Source organism: Choloepus didactylus, chromosome 5 (genome assembly GCF_015220235.1).
Source record: "Choloepus didactylus isolate mChoDid1 chromosome 5, mChoDid1.pri, whole genome shotgun sequence".
Classification (NCBI taxonomy): domain Eukaryota; kingdom Metazoa; phylum Chordata; class Mammalia; order Pilosa; family Megalonychidae; genus Choloepus; species Choloepus didactylus.
The window spans coordinates 36,349,862-36,375,428 of record NC_051311.1 but is presented as its reverse complement, the minus strand read 5'-3'; the positions used below and the strand labels follow the sequence as shown (position 1 = coordinate 36,375,428).

Genomic DNA, 25,567 nt, shown 5'->3' with positions numbered 1-25,567 from the left:
TATTACTAAGTGCCAGGCTAAATAATTTCTGAGATTTTACATCTATCTTTGGGGGTATATGTAGATAAATAAGTCAAGTTACAGGATGTATATATGATTATCATAAAAATTAAAAATTATTGGCCACCATTCCATATCAAAGTAAAATGTAGCCACAAATTTAATTCACAGAACTTCAATTAGGCCAAAACATCCATATCCTTCCCTAATTTCTCAATTTTAATACTTATTTTACCATGAATCTTCAACACCTTTAATCTACATTGCTTTAGGATTTATTGGTGTTAGTGGTATATACAACATCATCTCAAACTCAACAGATGTAAATTTACTTGAGTTTTCATTGCACTACTTCCGCTGTACTTTGTACAAGAAACTTTTAGGTAATATAAAATTTATTTCATTATTTATTTTTTAACCTGTCAGAATCCAAAAAGTGGAAAAAGATTTCTTAAAGTTTATATAAAACACAAGATACAACAAGGAACAAGTTATCACTTATAACTATTAAAAACAGAGTTTAAATAAAACAAAGAATGCTTATGCAAAACAAGAGTAATGGATTGGTTGAAGGGCAAAATAGATAAGACCAAATACTCAAAGAAACATGCCAGATTTTTTAATCTATAATGGTGGATTCAAGTGAGATATCAAAAACAGTTACATGAAAATCTTAAATAAGCCATTAGTGTTCCCAAATAAGAAGAGGTTTTATGTTTTTCTATTGTTAAAAGTGGCAGCGGTTGTTTCTTTTTTGTGGGGAAAAAGCAACTGAGAAAGACTGTTGCAGCATTACAGCTATGGCGCTTACCATTCTGCTTAACAATATTCTTCTCTAGAAACAGAAGGATTTATTTAAAAATAAAATATCTGAAAAAACAAACTGGGATTCATTTCTCCTAAATACAAATTACATGGTGAGGATGCTTTTCATATGATGATAGTATCCTTCTTAATCAGTATGGAATGCCACTAATAACAGTTAACCTAGATTAGTGCAACTGTTCAAGGAAAGAACAGTTTAGATTCCACTTCACCATTAAGAGTCAAGCACCTATTACTGTCACAGGAACTGTGTATCATACATCCTATTACAGTCAAGTCACAGATCCACTTTTCCATTATTCAATCTAATGTATCAAAAAGCAAAAAATTATTTAAAAAATAATTTGCTAAACTTCTCCCAAACCAAAATATAGGAAGCCATTGTATAATTTGACACTTAGGGGAAATTACATTTTTGTCATCCTTAAAATAAAGGAAAGAAAAAAAACTTCAATATTTTTAATAAGGCATCAGGTGTCTTAGAAAGGATACAACTACATCACATTAATCTTTTGTTTATTTTACATTTTGTATTAAGTCTAGAAGCTGACATATACTTGTAAAAAGTAACTAAACAACAAGAACAACAATGATTTTGTAACAAATATGACACTGTACATTGGAACAGCAACTGTTTATTCAGAAAAATATACTACCGAAAGTTACACTTCAAATTTATCTCACTAGAATACACTGTTTCCAAATCAACATCTTTACAAAAATGTATAATACAGACTTCATTATTATTTAGCTTTTACTTTGAGAAAAGCGCCCAAGCAGCATTTTGTGCCCTGGGTAAAAAAAATATAAATGACCTCTACTTATAATCTAGACACCAGTGCTTCAATATACAATAAAAATTCTTCCAAAAGAGAGAGTTTATCATATTTAACATATACTACATTGTTTTTTTAAGAAGAAAAAAGGTGTAACCAAATGCCATCTGAGATTAATATTAAATAGAAAAGGTAACAGTATAGGTGTTTAATTATGAACATAATGAAGTTAACCCTACGCTTTCTTAAATAGTGTTAATACTTAACAAAAAGAGAACATGAAACTCATCAAACTGGTTTTCTCTCAGCTTGGAACAAGTTCTCTAAAACACATTATCTACGTAACAGTTTTGTTCTTTTAAAATTTCTTCTGATCGAATATAAATTCTGGCAACAGATTACCAGAGAGATGTTAAAACGCTGCTTAATCAACCACAGGTTTTATTTCTCTCTCTCTCTTTTTTTAAGTATAACTGGGAATTAAACACACATGATGTAATGTGTTGAAAATCCTCAGACCTGTAATGGAATACCTGAGTCAGTATTTTTTTTCAGTTTTAAAATTATATAATTTTGAAATACATTATAATGATACTACCATTTAAATATTCTACAGTACAAGTAGTGTATATGTGCTCTTATGTACACACACATAAACACACCGACCTAAGTTTCACAGATGAGGGATCAAAATGCTGAATTATTCTAATACATTAATAAAACTACTTAAGAAACTAAGTGAAAAACCTTAAAAAACAGAGAGAGGGAAGAGATGCTATTTTATACCTATTACTCTTACTATACCAATTAACTTTCAAATACCAAGGATAAAACTTTTAGAATTACTTGATCTTTCCTTGTTTCCAAACCTAGATTTGACTCCACGATAAAAAAATACACATTTCCATATATTACCATATTAATGCTTTAATACATTAAATACATGATACATAAATAAAATATTCTTTCCATTTTGTCTGTATTTTTAACAGCACAATTCAAGCCAAGTCACCCTCTCCAACCAGATGCAAAAATATAACCCTCTAAAAAGAAACAAGAACTTTTTTACCTTAGGGCATTTTGAGTTCTGGCATTTTGGGTTCTGGCTTTTCATATTATCATTTTACATTTTTTAACCTAAACCAGTCTTTTAAAAACTGCTACCACAAGTTTGATCAGCCATACTATTCTGCCATATCCAACACCACTTTCAGCATCCCCATCCACTCTCCAGCACTCGCCAGCAACACTGTTCAATAGGGCAGGCTCCCTGACCCCCAATCCTGCCAACCACATCCCACTGCAGCACCCACACGAGAAGAAACAAACGAACAAGAAGGTTCTTTCTGGCAACTTCTCCTACGCTCTGAAAATCGCCTGCCACACACACTCCCACCGCCAAAACATACACACAAACACTCACTCTGGGGAGCCTACAAGAAAGAGGAGAGGGAAATAGACAGAGGAAAAAGCAGGTCTAAAGAAAGTAGATCCGACGGTCTAGCGGGCGCCTAAAAAAAGGTGGGATGGATTTCTCTAAAAGGTTCCCAGGACCGGAACCTAACTACAGACTGCCAAAGAAGAACGTCTCCAAGGTTAACTCTTTGCTAACCGTTTACGGGAACTCTTTCCTCCGCTGCTTAATTTCAAATAACCCAGCAAGTCGGTTTTATTGTTTTATACTCTTTTAAAAATTTTTGCTGGGAACCTAGGGTATAAAACAAAGGAAAACACGTTTTGCATCATTTTGCATCGTAATGTTTAACACCTTAGGGTTAACCCTATCAGTACATCTCCAAATCCTTTCAAATCTAACACCTGGAGAAGTCAAAACTGACATACCACAAAAATTAGTCTTCAGTGTCTATCAAAAATGTCCTACTCAAGCTGCACTCTCCCAAACCAAAGCCTTTTTCCCCATCTACAGAAAGAAATTTTACATTTCAACAAGTCTATTTAAAATGCTGTTACTAATTTTTCCAAATTTTTATTCCTCCTTATATTTATTGATCATTATGTTTTAAAATTATAAGATTTTTTAAACATCTTTTCCAAACCTCAAAACAAGCAGTATGGATAACTACTTTCCTGCCCGATAAACAAACAATACTTCTCCTCAAACTTTCTAATCCTCTAAGAAGCTGGCCAAGTGTTTTCAACACCTAGCACTGAACAAAAATAAAAGAAACATTATGTAACTGTAGTCTAATTCTGTTGTTCTAATTAATTAATATGCTAGCTTAAATGACTTAACAGTGGTCTTAGTTACCAAAGAATTATTTTAAATTTAAAAATGTTTTAAAGACTTTCATTATTGGCACAGGGGGAAGAGCAAGGTAAACAGAGGTCAAGTTCTGACTGTTTCCATAGAGGACAGGTCAAGATCTTTTTTCAGATCAAATATCCTATAAAATCTTATCCACTCAAAACCCTGATTATAGATCATCTTCCATATAATACTACTAAAAAATCAGAATAATAAAATCAAGAGGTGTTAAGATTTAAGAAATAACCAAGAAAGCAGTCATTCTACAAAGCTGTTGACTACATGACTGATGCTCGTGTGCAGATGGAGATTTGGGATAAGCCCAGGCTTTTTGGTCAGGGAAAAAAAAACTGAAAGGCAGAACAGTCTATTTTTTTCATTGTAACAAAATTAAACAATGTAATTCCAAAGAACTATCTATAATGAACCGTCAGATTATTTTAAATGGTTTTAGAAGACAATGCAAAATGGTTTCTAGCTTTTATTTTCACTGTAATGCAATTATTTTCAAATATGAATAAAGTTCTACACAAGTTTCACTCCCAGAATTTTTGATCTAGTTAAATAAAATTTACAAATTTAATCTACCTGGACAAGTCTAACAAGGGAGAAGGGTCAAAAGGACATTACTGAGATATAAGAAAAAACTGCAATATAGACTGTAAGCTTTATATCAATGTTAAATTTCTTGAACTTGGTAACTGCACTTAAGATGGATACATAAATGAACATCCTTGTTCTTAGGAATTGTACATGACAGAATTAAGTGTTCAAAGAGCATGACATCTACAACCTACAACCAGTCCAGAAAATGGACTGACAGACAGACAGATGTATTGATAGATTGATGGATTAGATAGAATGATACAGCCAATGTAGCAAAATGTTAAAATTTGTGGATCTGAATATCTAAGGGGATAGGTATTATGTTGGAGTTCTCTGTGAAGGATTTGTATTATCTTTGTAATTATCCTGTAAGTGTGAAAGTATTTTAAAATAAAAAAATTAAAAATAAAAAAAAAAAGTCTTTGTGCAGTAGAAAACGTATTTGAAGCCCAAAGATTTGCCTATGGTGAAAAATACTTAAGGAGATTCAATAAAAATACTTGTATATGAAGAAATCATGTCTAGTATAATCAATTAATAGATTTCCTTCATTTAATCATTTTTGGTTCCATGTCCTTTTGATGAGATGTTACACAACCGTTTATTCTGTATACCAGACTCTTAATCAACAGTAAGATTAATCGAGTATTGGCTTCAATTAACTTATCACTTCCCCTCACTCCATGGTTTGCCTCACTTCCTCCACAACTTCCTCTAAAATCCTACATACCACCTACAAAACAAATGACATACATTAATAGGCACAGTGCAGTCAAGTACTTTGTGGAGGCACAGGGCTGCTCTTGCTTAGCAATTACCAATACAAATATTAATGGGAAAAAAGCAATGAGTTAAAGAAATCTACAATATAAGTGAGAGTAAATAAAGTAATACTACCTCTCTGCAAATTTATGTATCTTGATGTGTGACTCTCAAAATGTTTAACCTTTTTTTGTTAAAGCTATGAAATAAATTAATATTTTCACTAATGAAAGAGATTAGTTTATAGTCCTGGGTTATTAAAAAGAGAGGGAAAAATACAGGAATAATACTATGATTAAAACTTAAAGGGAAGTTTTTCCTCCTAGAACTATGTTCTACCAATGAGATGGAGAATGAGAGCAAAAAAGAACAAAGGGTCCTGAAATCAAATAGACTGACTCTCCAGTCAAAAATCCTAATACTTTGTTATCCTAACCTACAAATATTTTTCTTAATTCCCTCATTCTACCAAGAAGCAAATAAAACCTTAAATGCACTAAAAGAAATAAGGGAATATAATTACACAAAAAGTAATTTTCTAAATAGCTCAATGAGGCAAAATACTTATTGAGTAAGCTTAAGTTAATAATATAGAAACCTTTAAGAACTACCCTCCCCCTAATAAACAACAGACAAATCATGACTTGGCATGTTTTAGGCAAGAAACACAAGTAGTAAAATTCAAAAATGTTCAATAGCCTTACTAATCAAGTAAAAATTTTAAACTGAAGTTCTGTTTTTCAATTATTAAATTAAGGAATAAAATTAAAATGTTAGTATACCAAGCATAACAAGGTTCAGCAAAACTGGCCCTATCACACATTGCTCTCTCTTAACATTACAAAATGACACAGACCTTTAGGGGAGCATTTCAAAATTTTAACAAAAATAACTATTCATATTTGGCACCATTCTAAATTCTTGCTTAATATATTACCTATTTAATTCTACCAATAACCCAATAACCCTGTAACAGATTCTATTATCATCCCCACTTTACAGATGAGCACAAACACAGAGTGATTAAATAACTTACACAAAGTTATCCAACTAGAAAGTGATAGAGACATAATTTAAGGTCAAGCAATTGGACACTAGATCCCATTTGCCTCTGAATATGTATCAAGAGTCATAAAAATGCAGCTACTCTTTTAATCTAGTGACTCTGCTTATGGAAATCTGATCTATGAAAATAATTCAAAATATAAAAAGAGCTTTATCTACAAAAATGTCAGCCAGAGCATTATACATAGTAACAAAAAAATAAAATAAAAGGGGAGTGGAGGAATGGGGGAATAGGTGGAACAGGGGCAACAGGGGGATGGTTACAAAACAACGGTATGGTTATTCAGTTTAATCAATGGAAAATTAAGCACCTTTCAAAAATGTTACAAAGACTAATAATAGAGAAATTTTCTTTTACATGTTAAGGGGAAACCTAGGCTGCAAAATTAAATATATATTATGATTAATACCATGAAAATATGCATATGACAAAAGTTAGAAAGGAAACAGAGCAAATTAAGAGTATCTTGTTAGAGTGGTGTGAAAGGGGTGAATTTTTATTTCCTTTTCTCTGTGTTCCAAATTTTCTGGAATAAAATTTAATTTTAAATAAAATTTAAATGATTGAAATAACAGATTTCCACAATTAGAAATCCATAGGTTATATGATGATATCAGAAGAAATTCAGGCTCAAATCGAAAACGACAACAAAGTTTTGACAAATTTTTTTTTTATTAAATTCAGTTTTATTGAAATACATTCACACACCATACAATCATCCATGATATACAATCCACTGTCCACAGTATAACATAGTTATGCGTTCATCACCACAATCTATCTCTGAACATTTTCCTTACATCAGAAAGAACCAGAACAAGAATAAAAAATAAAAGTGAAAAAAGAACACCCAAATCATCCCCCCATCCCACCCCATTTGTCCTTTAGTTTTTATCCACTCATCCATACACTAGATAAAGGGGGTGTGATCCACAAGGTCTTCACAATCACACTGAAAGTTTTGACAAATTTTAATAGAATGAAAACCTAGTTCATATTTCGAAAATTTCAGAAAATAATTTTATATCATAATATAACCCCAGTCACACTAATTTTAAATTAAACTTAATTTCTATTCTTAACCGAAGCTCAAATTAATGCCAACCTATCACCACTATGATCCCAAAGGCCTTTAAAGAAAAGGCCTACATTTGATAGTAGTCCCTTAATAACACAGATCAGTAAAAGTTACCATGAACTGGATTAGAACTGAGAAGAATGAGATTTCATAAATAGACATTTGAAATGGAATTCTGGTAATAAGAGCCCTAAAATAACTTCTGAAAATTCAAAATGATCACTAAGTTCTTTATCTAGTATCATTCTCCAATGGAAGCACTGGGCAAGTAACAAAAATCACCAGATACTTGTCACCAACACTACTGCCACTGCAATGCATCCACAGCTCAATTATTTCTGACTGAATAGTTACTCTGCATCAGGAAGAATGAACCAAAAGATAAATAGGCCTCAATAAAAAGAAGGGTTAATTGGAGAAATAAAGGGTCAATAAAGAGGCTAATAAACGGGCTGTACAGTAAAGACAAAGGAAAACTAAGAGCAGAGAAATGAAGCCAGCAACAGAACAGGGACAATGGTTTCTGATGTTAGTTACTCTGAGGGAAAAAGATCTACATGTTGGTTCATTCCCAACTTTCATATCACCCTTAAAAAAAACAAAATCCAACAAAATTGTAAACCAAAGGACATCAAAAGCTTTGCACTCCCTGGTTACTGAGGATACAATGTTTAAAACCCACAGTCACCATCTTCAAGAAGCTCACTAACCTATCATCTCACCCAGTGTACCTGCAAAAACATTAAACCTTGCTTGAGCAGCAGTTCTCAGCCCCAATATGGCAACATAAGGTTTGTCACAAGAAGTTTCTTATTAATAATATGTTTGAAGTAATGAAGTTTGTGAAAATGTACTTAATGATAAATTAGGATAACCTGGAAAACATGTTAAGTGAAATAAGCCAGACACAATATCTGGAATAAGCAAATCATAGACAGAACGTAGATTCGAGGTTATCAGGGACTTGGAGGAGAGGGGATGGAAGGTATTGCTTCACGGGTACAGAGTTTCTGTTTTAGATAATGAAAAAGTTTTGATGATGATGCAGTACAACACCGAAAATCTAATTAATGCCATAAAATTTTACAGTTAAAAATAGTTAAAATGGCAAATTTTATGTTTTATATATACGTTACCATAATAAATATAAAAATAAGTATAAATATAAATACAAATACAAATATTAATACAAATATGGGTAGTTTAAGGTTATCCCTACAGCACCCTCACTCCTATTCACTATTCAACTTGCTTTGTTGGGTAGAAATATAATATACACTCTGAAATGCACATTATCCACAACTTTTCAAAATCTGTTAATTACCATAAGAGAAGACCTTCCCTCAAACATCACCTGCCAAGTATTTTCCTGGAAGACAAAAGCACTGATGTCTTTATTTCCCAAACTGCTCTCTTCAAGGACCCAGCTTTGAGGAGAAAGAAATCTCTATCCCCTTCTGCATCCAAGTTTCCTTCACAGGGCACTTTATTTTTAGAAGAAGTGTTCTTACTCTGGAGGCTATGAACCCCACAAAGCCTTTGGATAAGCTTCAGTTCACTGAACCCTTCCCCTCTTAGATTATACAAAAATAGTATATCTATATTTATGTATGCATTATTCCAGGAAAAAAAAAAGTATATATCCAAAGGGATCTGTACTCCCAAAAAAAGATAAAAAACAATCCAAGATTTGTTAACTGAGACCACACTATGATGTGACTCAAATCAAGTTAGCCAGTATTCCTCTTTTATACTCCTGGCTCAATTCATGTCTACTTAATGCTAATAAAATTTAACAAACATATACAGTGCTTACTATATGCCAGGTATTATTCTAAGTGCTGTAAATCCATTAATTTAATTCTTACAACTCTATAAAGCAGGTACGATTATTACCCCACTTCACAGATGAAGCAACTGAAGCAAAAAGAAGTCACTTGCCAAGGGTCCCACAGCTGTTTTCGGAAAACTGAAGTAAACCATTTCAAAATGAAATATGGCCATTTGCTTGTGTGTACACTTCCTACTTCTCTCTCAGCTAATATGTCTTTCTGTTTAACTCCTCCACTGAGTCAGAGAGAATATTAAGTATTTTTGTTGTCAAAGATTCATCTCTAGTAGGCTGTCAGTTATACATACAGAACCCTCAATTCAAGACAGGACTTAAGTATCACAAGAGATGAAACGTGAAATACATTTTGTCCCAGGGTAATGAGAGAAATTATAAAACTTGGTTTGGAATTTTTAAATTAAGTATCAGACTAGTTAAAAGTTATCATTTCAGAAGACATGATCCCACATGATCCTAAAAATCTACAAGAAGTACTAGAAATAATAACTTTTACCAGATTACAGAATATAAGACCAATATACAAAGCAACCATATTAAATATTACACACACACACACACACACACACACACACACACACACACACGACAGAATATTACTCAGACATAAAAAGGAACCAAGTTCTGATACATGCATGTGACAACATGGACAAAACTTGAAGACATCATGTTGAGTAAAATAAGCCAGACACAAATGGATAAATATTTTATGATCTAATTTGTGTGAAATAATTTGAATATGCAAATTTATAGTTTATAGGATTACAGCCAGGGTGGGGGTAGGGAATGGGGAGTTAATACTTAAATGGGTACAGAGTTTCTGTTTGGAGTGATAGAAAAGTTTTAGTCATAAACAGTGGTAATAAAAGCACAATATTGTGAATGTAATTAACACCACTAAATTGTATACTTCAAAGTATAAGGGGAAGTATTATCTTGCATATGTTATGACAATACAAATTTTTTTTAAATCAATTGTATTTCTATATACTAAAAACAATCTGAAAGTGAAATTTAAAAAACAATTCCATTTACAGCATTTAAGAAGAAAATAGGAAAAAAAAATTAACAAAAAAGTACAGAACCTGCACACTGAAAATTACTGACAGAAATTAAAGAAGACCTAAATAAATGAAGAGACACACAACGTTCATGGATTGAAAGACTCAATATCAAGACGTCAATTCTCTCCAAACTGATTTATAGAGTCAATGAAATCACAATCAAAATCCCAGTAAGCTTTTTTGTATAAACTAACAAGCTGACCCTAAAATCATATGGAAATGCAAAAGTTCTATAATAAAGAAAACAATTTTCGAAAAGCACAGAGTTGGAGAACTTACACTAACTGATTTCAAAACTTACAATAAAGTTATAGTAATCAAGACATTATAGTATTGGCATAAGGATAAACCCACAGATCAATGAAACAAGAGAGTCCAGAAATAAACCCAAACATTTATAATCAACTGATTTTCAACAGAGGTACAAAGACAATTTCATTGAGGAAAGAACAGTCTGTTCAACAAACTGTGTTGGAACAACTGTGCATTCATATGCAAAATAATTGACTTTTAGACCTTACCTCACATCATATACAAAAATTAACTCAACATGGATCATAAACTTTAATGTAAAACTAAACAGTATAAAACTTCTTGAAGAGAGGTGATTTTTGTGACCTTGGATTAGGCAAAAAGTTCTAATTATGACACCAAAACCATGACACAGAAGGGAAAAAACTGATAAATTATACTTTATCAAAATGAGGAAGCTCTGCATTTCAAAAGACATCATTATAAAATGAAAAGAATAAGCCACAGACTGGGAGAAAATGCCTGCAAATCACTTAACTTACAAAGTACTTGTAAGAGTTCTTTTGTAATCAGGATGCAAATCAAAAATAAGACATGAAAACTCAATAAAAATTATGGAAAAGATTTGAATAGACTTTTCACTAAAGGAGAAATGATAAAAGTATTTGAAAAAATACTCAACACCATTAATCATTAGGAAAATGCATATTAAAACCTCAATGATATACCACTACACCAACCAGAAAGACTAAAACTACAGACTTTCCATTCCAAGTGTTGGCAAAGATATACAAGCTAATCCAATGCTAATGAGTGTAAAATGGTACAGCCACTTTGGAAAAGTTTGGCAGCTTCTCAAAAGGCTAAACATACACTAACAACCCAGCAATTCTATTCTTAGGTATCTACCCAGAGAAATGAAAACATTCGCACACAGAAAGACATGTAAGCAAATGTTCATAGCAGCATGATTCTAAATAGCCCAAAGCTGGAAATAATCCAAATATCCATCAACTGGTAAGTGGGTAAACAAAATGTGGTATATCCATATAATGGCATAAAACTCAGCAATATAAAAATAATAAACTATTGATACATGCAATAACATGAATGGACCTCAAAGACATTATTCTAGGCATAGATATATACTTGGATGCTAACTGACACAACCTAGAATAATTACCAGTTATTTGCAAAAGACCATCATAACCTGATCCTAAAGTGTATTGTACGGTATCAAACTTCCTTGCCAGCACTTAATTTCCTAATGCATAAATTGAGGACAGTGGAATAGATGATCCCGAGGTTACTTTCCAGTTCTGTGGTTGCGTAATTTGAAAAAGAAAGCTGTGCAAGTAAAATTTCCTGATGAAAAGAACAGACAAAATAATTTTGGGTTCCCATTCTAGCCTCTTGCAACATGACAGAGCATATATTCCCTCCATACCATCTTCCCAGTTGCTGTGAAGAGTTATTTTTCTAACACAGATATGAAGTTACTTCTCTGTTTAAAATCTTCAGTGGCTCCCTGCTGCCCACAGCAAAAATTCAAAATTCCTAATTTACTCTCCCTTCCTCATTACCTCCCATACTAGAGTGGAGTTCCTTAAAAAGCAAACACAAGTGGGCTTCCCCACCTCGATGGTTGCTGATGTGCTCGCAGACATAGGGGACTGGTGGTTTCATGGGCTGAGCCCTCTACCATGGGACTTGCCCTTGGCAAGACTGCTGCTGCAAAGGAGAGGTTAGGCCTCCCTGTAATTGTGCCTAAGAGCCTCCTCCCGAATGCCTCTTTGTTGCTCAGATGTGGCCCTCTCTCTCTCTAGCTAAGCCAACTTGGCAGGTAAAATCACTGCCCTCCCCTCTCCGTGGGATCTGACACCCAGGGGCGTGAATCTCCCTGGCAATGTGGAATATGACTCCTGGAGAGGAATCTAGACCTGGCATCACGGGATGGAGAACATCTTCTTGACCAAAAGGGGGATGTGAAAGGAAATGAAATAAGCTTCAGTGGCAGAAAGATTCCAAAAGGAGACAAGAGGTCACTCTGGTGGGCACTCTTACACACAATATAGACAACCCTTTTTAGGTTCTAATGAATTGGAATAGCTAGCAAATACCTAAAACTATCAAACTACAACCCAGAACCCATGAATCCTGTAGATGATTGTATAAAAATGTAGTATATGAGGGGTGACAATGTGATTGGGAAAGCCATATGGACCACAGTCCCCTCTGTCCAGTTTATGGATGGGGGAGTACTCAGTGTTCTTTTTTACTTTGGTTGCTCTTTTTCACTTTGGTTTTTATTCTTATCGCTTTCGTGTATATAGTAATGAAAATGTCAAAAATTAATTTTGGTGATGGATGCACAATTGTGTGGTGGTGCTGTGGACAACTGAATGCATGCTTCGTTTTGTATGACTGCATGGTATTTGAATATATCTCAATAAAAATGAATTTTTAAAAAATTCAAAACAAAACAAAACAAAACAAAAAAAAAGCAAACACAAGTCATAAACATCTGGACTCAAATCCTGACTCAATCACTTACCAACTAGGTAACTTACCAGACACTCAGCTTATACATTTGTAATACTAGAACTAATGATGTTACCTCCTGTGATTGCTGGTATTAAATGAGGTGACTTCTTTAAAGCACTAGAAGTGCCTAACATAATGTCCATGCACCAGTTTCTCACTCACCCCATTCTCTTCAGTAAAGTTTTTCTTTTTTCATTCTTCAAGACACAGCGTAGACATTTTCTTTTTTCAATTCACCTGCCTTAAATTCTTCTTTCTCTAAGCTTCCTTAGTACTTCATGCAATCTTTCATTGCAGGACTTATCATTCTGCATCATAACCGGCATTGAATTGTGAGAACTGAGGATAGGGATCTTGTCTTATTTTAGTTTTTCCAGTATAAAATATAAAGTAGATACTCAATAAGTATTCCAACTTTGCCTAACAACCTCCTTGGATGATTAATAGAAAACAAGGCAAAGTAAGTTTGTGGATAAAACATGTTTTAAGAATTTACTTTGAAAAAAATTAACAGATTTTCAATCACCTATAATCTCACTAACATTACATGGCAATTTTAATATTTGACTCCTTCCCTCCTTTCCACATGGGTGGAAGGAGGAAAGAAACATGAACTACAGAAAAGAAAGAGTCAAGAACCCAAGCCCTATGCTTCCTATATTATTTCTATCTCTGGAAAATGATTTTTACATTTAATAGTTATTAAATATATGCCCTTAATTAACATGTTATAGTACAACTGCCTACAGGATGGTCATATTCAATTATAGGTAATAAAACATACTCAAGTCAAATACGAAATTTTGGACTAAAATAATGTTATCCTCTGAAGTACTCATTAGTGCTGTTCACCAAATATTTTTGGTTCTCCTTCCAGTAACATGACAGGATTGTACTTCCCTGCTCCCTTGAAGTTGGGTGCTGCTACATGACTTTCTTTGGCCAATGAAATGTACACAGAAGTGACATGTGCCACTTCTGGATGGTATGTTTAAGAATCAGAGCACAATCTACCATGTTCCCTTTTTCATTCTTTGCCAACTGGGCAGGGACAGAGATGGGGCCTCCCTCCGCCTGGATATAGATGCTGTAGAGTAGGGCTCTCCAGCCGGTCCATGATGTACACGTAGCATAAGCAAGAAATAAACCTTTGTTAACTGAAGCCGGTAAAAATTGGAGTTGTTTGTTGTCTCAGCATATTCAAGATATCCTGACATACACATAAAAAGAATTTAGTAATTTTTTATATCACTCCCATGTCCAGTTTTGAGAATATTCTGCACAAAACAGAAATCAGGTTTATTAACAAACTTTTTAAAATACAAATGAATTTTAGGATTTTTTTAAAGAGCAATACAAAAGATAGTGAAAAAAGTTAGCAGAATAATCTAATATTTTCAAAGAAAAGCTTACAAAACTTGAAAGTAGCTGAACATAAAAGACTTAGGAGCACAGATGTAGTAGATAAATGGCAGCATGCTACTACTTCCCACTTGAACCCAAATACTTCTACTATACTTCCGTGCTGAGCTGAAGCCAAAAACCAGGGACTCTGTTTTCTGCAGCAAAGTATTGCAAGCAGACACCACCAATCAATTGGGACTGGCCCTCGATATGAAATTTATCTGCCTTCCCAAGTGGTTCAATACCATCATTCTCACACATACAAAAACCTAGGCCTACGGAGATAAAGCAATTGCTCAAAGTGCTGGAGACAACTGGTTGCCTATGCAATATCCATTCCCACACTTAAAAACAAGACCCTAAATTTATTCCAGGCACCAATGTACTCAGCTAAAGGACTACATTCTCAGCCTCCTTTGCAGCTAGATGTGGTCGTGTGACTAAATTGGGCCTATTACACATAAGCTTTTAAATCGTATGTTACTGCCTACAAGGATGTTTTAAGGAAAGAATTATGCCCTTTGTCACCTCTTCCTCCATTCTATTTCATGGAACATGGACATAATGACTGGGCCCTAGTAGCCATCAAAAAATCTGTAGAGATGACTAAGCAGTCAGATAAAAGGAGCCAAGTCCCTGATGACTCGGCAGTGCAGAGGCACCATACCAGGCCTAGTGCCCACTCTTGAGACTTTTATGTGAAAGAAAAATAAACATTCCTACTTAAGTCACTATTATTTGGGGGTTTTCTATCCATAAAGACAAACCTAATCCTAACTGATCATGCAGCTAGTTATTGGAAGCCCAGGAAGAGAACACATGGAGTCCACGACATTCCAAATACATGTGCATTTCTTTGTAAGTCAAAAAGTAAAACCGTATCTTTTTTAAGGTTGATATTCATAATTCTTTTATCTTTCTATTATACATTTTTTTAATTGCAGTACAATCTATACTGTGAAAACTGCATTTTTTAACACCATTTAAAGTCCCTAATAATAACAATCCACGTCCATTTCAAAATAACTTAGGGAAATGAGGGGCAGATAATGGGGACAGCCTCATTTAGCTACCTCAACAATAGAAGTTGTAAAACAATAGTGATTTTTATCCTTGGTATCTCAGATATTTTTTGTCCTTAAAGGTCCCTTTATTCACAAAACCATCTGTTTTCTATGATCTATTGCTGTATAACACACCACCACAAAATCTAATGAATTAAAACAACTACCTTTTTATTTATTCATGATTCTGCAATCCTGGAAGGCTCAGCTGGATGGTTCCTCCACTGGTCTTAATGGTGGTCATTTTTGTGGCTGCATTCAACAGGCAAGTTGACTAAGGGCTTAACTCAGCTGGGATACTGAGATAGCTGAAACCTCTCTTTTCATGTAGTCCTGTGTCCCTCCCTCTCCACATGGTCTTTCCAACAGGGTAAAAGGACTCCTTCATGGCAACTCAGAGCTCCAAAGAGTGCAAAAATGGAAGCTGCCAGTCCATCTTTAGGCTTAGGCCTAAAACTAGTAGTCATTTCTACTGCATTCTACTAGTTACAGTGAGACACAGGGCTAGCTGAGACACAAGGGGAAGCAACTGTACAATAGCACAAAGACTGGTAGGCATGGTTCTTCGGAGATTACCAATATAATAGACTATCATCTCTCCCTTTATTTACTGTACAGGTAACAGCCTGACATATGACCTCTAGTATGCTTTAATTTTTAATCTCTCTGGGCCTCAGCTATCTTGAAAATTAAGGGTAGAACTAAATTCTGATCTAGTTTTAATAACCTATAATTCTGTAAATACATAAATACAATATGAGAAAAATTTGGCCATCATAATCAAATGCTTCAACCCAAGTAGAAAAAACCCACTGATGAGGGCTTTAAGGTAATGAATACGGCTATGTTTCATTTTGTTACTTTATATGCAACTGAGTGCTTACCTCAAACATATGGTGTATGCCATTACGGTATCAAAGATCAGGAAATCAAGGAAGTTTTTGCTAGGGTACATGAAAAGATTGAATTAAGAATAAACCATAGAGACTTCACTGTGAACCATCAATTAAGTTGCTTCTTACCCAAACAGATTACAGTGAAGTGTAAAGAGTAAGTGACCCACTATAAAAGATTTTTTTTTTAAATCCTTTTAAAACAACTAAATAAGACGACACATTTAAGGAGATCTACTAATAAAACCCTGGTCAGCAGTTGTAATATAAAAAGATCCACCATAACAACATTTTTAGATTTGGGTAATAAAATTTTTGAAAATGATTTTGTAATAACATTACTACAAATACAGCTTTTAGGGAATTGCTTCGATTGTTTTTCATGTGTTAGTCATAATGAAAAATTTTCTAAAGCAATTTCTGCTGACTTAGCTTTTTTATATTTCTCTTCTTTTTGTTCATATTAAGGACATATGTAAGGAAAGGAAACTTTCGTCTCCCTCACCCCTCCCCCAATAATTACTATATACAAAAATACTTTATCATATTTTTAGAGTTTGGCATCTCATTATACATCTGTCACTAACTCAGGCAACTGCTTGATCAGTGATAATTGGTGATAGTGAATAACAATGAAGATAACAATACTAGTAAATTAAATCCTAATAACACTTTTCAATAGCACTTAGAACACTGTTCTAAGGTCTTCACTTAATCCTCACAACAATCCTAAATTTATAGATGAAGCAACAAAGGCACCAAAAAGTTAAGTAACTTTCCCAAAGTCAAACACCTAATAAGTAATGGAACCTGGATATGAATCCAAGTAGTCCTGGCTCCAAAATCTACAATGTACGTAGAACATGGTTTTCTCATTTGTAAAATTAAGATTATAGTTTTTAATTATTGGCTTAAAAATATTTTTACAGATGCACATAAAAGAATATATACTCTCCAGAAGTATTAATATTTATTATGTATCCTTCCAAATTTTTTTCTATGCACAACAAACATACATAATTTGAGTTTATGTGCTTTTTACACAATAAGGCAATAGAAAACTTACTGCTTTACAATTTTGGGAAATATTTTCCTCAAATCAACAATGTATCATGGACAGTCTTTCAATTTGATATCCACCTCTCTGTCTTAATAAAAACTGCAAAGTAGCCCATCGATGGATATTTTGTTGCTCCCAATTTTCCTCTATAAGCATCTTTGTACATGTATACTTATCCATTTAGGCCAAGAATATATTCTGATTTCCTTTCTCATTTTTTCTGGGAATTCTTGGTCCATGTCCCATCTCCTAAGGGTAACTAAGCATTCTAAGCCTTTTATTATTTTCTACATTCTCTCCATATTCTCAGTGATTTCAGGTAATCACCTATATAATCACCTATCCTCTAGTTCCTGCACTCCAATCCTACATCTTCAAATGTTTCCCAGACATTTCTATCTTCTAGATAACAATGCCAGGAACTTCAAAATTCCTCCTCTGCAGTGACTGGAATCTTTCTTCCTTTCCATCCCTACCACCAACAGTATATCCCCTTCCCTGATCACCTCACACAGCCTATTTTCTCTGACTCCAGATAACTCCTGTCTCCATATTATTACTAGGGTTGTTTTCCTAAAAAAGTTATCATTAAACCACCAAGTATTTGAAAGCCTACAGTCAACCATATAAAGCGTTACACAGAATACAAAGTAATTTAATAAGGTTCCTGCCCTCAGGAAGACTGCAAATAATATGCTTTTGAAACATTAATTTAAGAAATAAAATAACCAGGGCATAAAGCAGAGGCTGAAGATATATATGTAGCACACTGATGGTCCACAGTTCCAACCTAGCCTACACGGTATAGACCCATCTAGTGTTTTAAATTTTAATTGAGAAGATTTAAAAATCGAGAGACTGCAAATAAAAATCCAAACTTCCAGCCTCTGTTGAAATACCAGAGTATTTAGAAACAAGCACCTCACAGTCTCACATAGCAACCATCAGACAGAATTGTGTATCAGATGCACCCCTAAGCAAAGCATAAAGGCAACTAGGACTCTCCAGACTGTTTATTCTTCCAATTTTATCCCCAACCCAGTGCCTAGGGGTCAGCTGTCATTTATGATCTTACAAGCAGCCTCCAATTCATTTAAGTTATCTATCTGATCCCTTTAAAACAGTTTATAACTCCTGGACTACTAGAGGATGAAGCCCAAACTCATTAGCTTGGCATTCAAGAACCATCATAGTTTGGCCCCACCCCTTACATTAAGCCCCTGTTCTAGTCACACTCCACCACTAAAACACCTTGCACAGTTCCTCCTCAATAAGTCTATTCGTACTGCTCCCCTGGAACACTTTCTCACTTTCTTCTCATTCTACTTAGTTAAATCCCACTTATACTTCAAGGTCTAATTCACGTACTACTTCCTCCAACTGAACCCTTCTTCTAGAGTTGAATATCCATATTGGTATATATTTAACACTTACATGCTCTTTGAGTAACAGGTCTCAAATGAAAGATCTAAAAAGTTAACAAAAGAGTACAGAAAAACAAGACTAGTCTCAGCAATTGTGCATCATACATAGTTACTACTAACAAAATATTTACAGCAGAAGCAAAGTGAAACAATTCTTTAAATGAGACCTTTTCTAGAATATCACAGAAAAAGTGCAAAAAGAGTGATGTCATTCCTTCTTTTAACTTGTGCTCCTAAGTCCTTCAAATTCTGCAAATAAACAGACTGATACTCCGATCCAAAATCCAAAATCAGTCTTCCTATTATATTTTCTACACCGACCACTGTATACATTTATATGCTCTCCATCACACACACACACAAATCCCTATTTTACTCAATAATTTTTGCAACTTATGCTGCTAAGAAGTTCTGAAAATAGCCACTGTAGCACAACCATGACGAAAATTTTAAAACAGAAGAGGAAGGAATTAATCAGCTTGTTGATATTAAAAGATAAAGATGGGTCAAAACAATAAAGGAAAAAAGAGACAAAAAATTAAAGAACAGGAAACACACACAAAGACACAAAATGAGAGTTTAATCGAAAGTTTATTCTATGGCAGCAAAAAAATAATGTTCAATCCAAAAATCTTATGGGTGAAAAACTGTATCACATCACACCAAGGGTATCACACATACCCCCACCCCTACAGAAGACAGTGTATCTAATGTTCTTTATAACTTAAAACTGACCATTTTCATTTTGGAAGACCAATAAGGTTTCATGGAAGCCCCTCAGTCATAACTTAAGTGGCATAAGGATGCAGGGTTGGACAACCACCATGCACCCAGAGGAAATCTAACTGTAGCCTGAGGAATAAAGTGAACTTTTGAAGGGGGGGGGGGGGTAGGGGGATGGGATTAGAGCAGTGTGTCTTGTCACCCCTGCAAACTGACTACAAGTCTGGTATCAGAGAATTAACTGAAAATAGCAAAATGGATTAAATGACAATTTTCAGAATGGGAAAATAAACTGTTGTGATACTTTCAAATTTACATGGAAATCCATGTTTATCAAGTTCACATATTAATAACCAATATATTGAATATAAGATTGTACATTAAACTAAAATCATCAAGTCCTTAAATACTAAAGATTCCTATGAATAATACCAACAGAGCAACAGCAAAGTACAGTCAGGTCATGTTAAAAAAACAACTTAATTTCAATGGTTTCTTAGACTTCACACCCAAAGCACAAGCAACAAAAGAAAAAAATAGACAAATGTGACCTCATCAAAATTTTTGTACCTCAAAGGACTTTAACATGAAAGTAAAATGACAACTAGACAATGGAAGAAAATATTTGGAAACCACATATCCGATAAAAGTTTAATATCCAGAATACACAAAAAAATCTTTCAACTTAACAAAACAACAAACAACCCAATTTAAAAATGGGCAAAAGACTTGAATAGACACCTCTCCAAAGAAGATATACAAAGGGCCAGAGAGAACATGAAAAGATGCTCAACATCATTACCCATCAGGGCAACGCAAATCAAAACCACAATGAGATACCATTTCATACCCATCAGAATGGCTGCTATTAAAAAAAAAAAAAATCAGAAAATAAGTGATGGAGAGGATGTGGAGAAACAGGAACACTCATTCATTGCTGGTGGCAATATAAAATGGTGCTGCTGCTGTGGAAAACAGTTTGGTGGCTCCTCAGAAAGCTAAGTATAGAATTATCATGTGACCCGGCAAACCCTCTGCTAGGTTTATACCAAAAGAAGTGAAAATAGGGACTTGTACAGATATTTGCACACCAGTGTTCATAGCGGCATTACTCACAAATGTCAAAAGATGGAAGCAACCCGAGTGTCCATCAAACTGACAAAAGAATAAATAAAATGTGGTATATACATACAATGGAATATTATTCAGCCATAAAAAGGAATGAAGTCCTGATATTTGTGAAAACACCCATAAACCCTGAAGAAATCAAGCTGAAATAAGCCAGACATAAAAGGACAAATATCGTATGATCTCACTGTTATGAAACAATCAGAATAAGCTAACTCACAGAGTCAGAATCTAGAATATACGTAACCAGTTACCAGAGGATACGGTGGGGATAGGGAATGGGAAGTTAAGGCTTAAAATGTACAGGGTTCCTATTTGGAACAATGGAAATGTTTTGGTAATGGATAGTGGTGATGGTAGCACAACATTGTGAAGGTCATTAACAGTACTGAAATAAATGTGATTAAAAGGGGAAATGTTAGATTGTATGTATGGTAACAGAATAAAAATTCTTTTAAAAAAGCCCTGGAACTACACTACACAAGCAGTGAACCCTAAGTTAAAGCATGGACTATAATTAATACTACAATTATAAAAATATGCTATCAACAATTTTAACAAATGTACCACACCAATGCAAAGTGCTGGTGGTGGGGTGGTGTATAGAAATCTCATACTTTATGATGATTGTTCTTTAAACCCACAACATCCCTATTAAAGAGGGAAAAAAAAAAAAAAGCCTGAGATAAGAGAGGCCGACTTTTTTTCAATTAAATTAAACATTTTCATGACCAAGTGCCAGAGAGACCTAATTAAAATTTTTTACTTATCTAATTTCTTTAAAAATAAGAAAAATTATCATAAAAATTACAGATTAGCATAATCTCAAAGAGCATAAATAATGGTGATATCTCAACTATAAACTGTTGACTATTCGCAATTGTGTTATGGAAACAAGATTCCGTTGGGGTAGGGGACATAAAAATATAGAGTACCAATATTCATCTGTTGCACAGCCACTTTTGCTGATCCCTTCTATGACATCACTGGTAGTGCCTAATTTTTCCACAACAAATAGCACTCAAGGTGGCTTTCTAATAATAGTAATTGCCTCTGAAAAGAAAGTGGTTCAGGATACAAAGAGTTTATTCACAAAGAGCCAAGGATAGTTCCTCAGAAATCCTATCCCCACCACCTGCTGCCTCTGTACCATCCAACACCCACTCCATCTCTGAACATCAACTCTGTTGACTTGGTAAGAAATATGGCAGAATGTTTCCCTTGCATCCCAATTTAGTAATTGAATTTATATTCTAAGGAAGAAAAAAAAATGAAAGCTTGAGGAAAAATTTCCTTACGATTAATAGAAAAATGATCAGACCTCTAGTGAAATCTCTCTGTGCCTACTCTGTGGCAGGACCTTAATTGACCAATGGTAAGACCTATGCCTCTGATAAATATAATGAGCTACTCCAAATAACCAAATAATTACATAGTCTCAACTGTTAAGGAGAAATTTTACACAAATGTAAATTTTATCATTCTACTTGACATTTGTACAACAGAAAATCCATTTCTAAAACTCTGCCTCTAAGAGTAATAGCTTTGGTTCAAAAATCTTGATTTCAGGTAGTAAACATAATTTTAAAGTAATTATAGTTACTGTAAAACCAATAACTATATAGCCTATGCTTTTTAAATGGCATAAAACATTTTAAATGACCTAGCTAATTCTACAAAACAAGAAAATGCTTAGTTTATTAAATTATTTAAAAATTCAAAAACTCAAACTTAAGGAAAGTGTAATTGGCAGTACATGGTTAATATTTTTTTAAATCCGAAGACAAATACACAAACTCCACTTAAAAAAAAAAAGTTTCACAAAGCATATTCTCTAGCTTAACACAACCCACTAAGTTACTAATTATCTAAATAACACTGACAATTTTAAAACCTTTAACTCCATAACATTTCAAAAATAAATTAGTTTTCATTTCTTTAGTGAATTATTTGCAATATCACATAATTTCAGTGATTAAAACCTAATTTACATTTGTTATGTATGTTTCACTTTCAGGGTCTTTTCTGCATAAATCCTAAAACAGTGCAGAGATACACAATTGAAAAATCTCTTGCTTTCCATTTCACATATTAGTTTCCAGTTACATATTTCTAAACAATTGGAGATTCCATTTTCTTCAAAAGGCACACCTAATTTTAAAGAAGTCACTAAAAAGTTTGGAACTATAAAAATTACTGCTAGACTCTTACTTTCTTAAAAGGACTGCTATATGTTTTCAAATCCAAAAGATAAAACAATCTTTTAAGACTTCTTTTTTTCTAAATATTTCCCAAAGCATTGATGTTTTTATACTGTGTTATTCTGTATAAATTTTTTACTTCTCAAAAATATTTTTAATTTCACCTTTTTCTTCATCCATATGAGAGATTAAAATTCACACTATAAAATGGTTAATAACCTCAACTGACCTTTCTTTGATGCATCTAGGAGTTGCACCAATACAAATTAGCTCATTTCAATAGCAGGGAGAAAAACGGGGTGGGGGGGGGCGGGGGAGAGGGAGCAGGCACTCGCGCATGTGTATGGGGTGTGATAACGTAGGTCTACTCTAGAAAGAGTTAGAATGCATAATAATCCCAAATTAATGTCCATAAAGAGACCAAGAAAAGGTTTTCAAATAGTGAAAATGGAAAGCAATCATGTTAAAACCCTAATATGGCTTGATCTGTGTTGTTTTAAAGGATACAAAAAAGTAAAGAAGTTTAAAGTTACTTAAACCTCTACCTTCCTTCTGCAAATTTCAGTTAATACAGTAATAATAATCACATTTTATACCAGACCTTATATTACAATGCAAGTGCCATAATAAACAAACACTAACTTTGTATCACAAAGAATCTAATGTAGTAATGTATACATCCTGTACTTCTTGTTTCCCTGATTTGTCATAGCTAGGTAAGAACTAGCAATAAAATATGGAGGCAAGTTGAAGGCCCTGAATCACTTTCCTAGCAGAAGGACAGCAAAGCAAAAAACAGTGCATATAGTCAAGGGCTTAACGGGGTTCCCACAACCCTGTTCGCCTCAATTAACACTACTATTTTTACTACATATCACCAAACATAACAATACTATTTATTAAATGAATGCTCCCAAACCAAAGAAACAGGCTACCCATATAATTGCTGGTTTCCTCCACTTCCCAGTGCACCCTTTCACTACCCACTACCCACAGTTCAATAAAAAGAGTATCATACAGTGACGTGAGTAACCAGTAAGCACCATTCTACAACTTTGTAAGATCTTCCATAGCACACAAAAAAGTCACAATAACCCAACGACTCATCCGCACTAAAATGGGTTTCCTAATTTGCAGGGAAAGTTGCTGCCTAACCATTTTTTGAAAAAGACATTTCTAGGTAACTAACAAACTTACATTCCTAACCTATGTTCAAAAACAAAACGTATTTCCAACCCAGTATCCTTGAGTGACTACTTCGATATAAGTTAAGCAATTTACCTCTGTATTATATCTAAATAAATGTACTCTTCATATGCTGCATTGTCCGGGAATACTGGCTACAACTCAAGGCCCAGTTTTACCATAAATTGTGTGATCACACTAAGAGTTGGGCTTTTCGGTGTGGAGCAGGGTGGTTCTGTGTTTTGGAGGCGGGGGAGAAAGAAGTCAAATGACTTCCAAATACAACATTAAAGGGTGAAAATTAAGGTTTGCGATCAAGAAAAGTTAAAGCGACAACTAGCTGACAAAGAAAAACAGCACCAGTTTTCCGTTTTCTTCTTACCCACCAAACGGTGCCACGGAGACCACCTGGCCAAGGCATTTTGACAGCTACCGGGAGAGTTTCCCGAGAGCAGACTGCTTTGTAGCTTCTAATAAATTCATCGAGGGTGCTACCTGAATACGCTTCATAATGTGTTTGTTTTTTAAATGATCCACTTAGGCCAAAATAAATCTACGAGAAATTTCCCCAATAAAAAAAGAAGCACGAAGGAAACACACCAAAAACGCCAAACTAAAAAGTAAAGTGTCGTGGAGACTAGAGACCCGACAGGAGCCTTATTTGGCAGAGTAAGGTGCCGGGTGTTCCAGGGTGGAGGCTGGGGGAGCACTGATCTGTTTTTAGAGGGGGCGCAGGAGAGGGTGTGGGGAGAGGGCCGAGAAAGTAAGGGGAAACGCAAAATGCAGAGAACGAAAGAAGTGTGTGCCAAAGAGACATTAAGCCGACAGTAATCTCTCCCCAACCCCCACTCCCCAAGAGGGGGGGGAGGCACGCAGTGAGGCTTGGAGGGAGCCAGACGAAGGTGGGGGAACGGGGCGGAGGGTGGGGAGCGAAGGGCCAAGTGTGCCTGGTGACAGCTCCGCTCCCGGCGCCCAGGGCTGGCTCCCAGCCTGGCTCCCTCACACACTCAACTTACTTCTTTCTGGCTCTCTGGAAAGGGGAAGCGCCATCTTTGCGAGGCCGGCCCCGAGGTCTTTTGTCTGCGGCTGCGGGGCTCGGGGCCGGGGCTCCGGTCTCCTCGGGGGGTGGTGGCGGCGGCTGCGGCTGCTCCACACTCTTGTCCTCTTCCGACGACATCCTAGTCACCAGGAAAGACACATGGATCCAGGTCCTCCTCCTGGGGGGCTCCTCCTGCCGCCGCCGCTGCTGCCGCCGCCGCTGCTGCTCGGGTTCCTCCTCCCTGGCTCAGCCTCTAGCATTTCCCGCAGCCCCGGGAGCAGCAGCAGGTACCGGGAGAGGAGGCAACATGGAGCGAGCAGGACACGCACTCACACACATACACACGCGGGCGCGCGCA

At 35.0% G+C, this 25,567-nt stretch overlaps 1 protein-coding gene across 3 annotated transcripts in view; it reads right to left on the bottom strand.

Moving 5' to 3' along the window:
• Positions 1 to 25,567, bottom strand: part of KMT2C (lysine methyltransferase 2C) — a 393,502-nt gene extending 367,935 nt beyond the window's left edge. For 2 of the 3 annotated variants that reach the window (XM_037835764.1, XM_037835766.1), the window contains exon 1: positions 25,187 to 25,566. In XM_037835764.1, coding sequence (XP_037691692.1) covers positions 25,187 to 25,347 — 161 coding nt within the window. In that variant the 5' untranslated portion in view covers positions 25,348 to 25,566. Of the gene's footprint in view, positions 1 to 25,186 lie in introns of all 3 variants that reach the window. The other variant, XM_037835765.1, reaches the window with a different exon arrangement.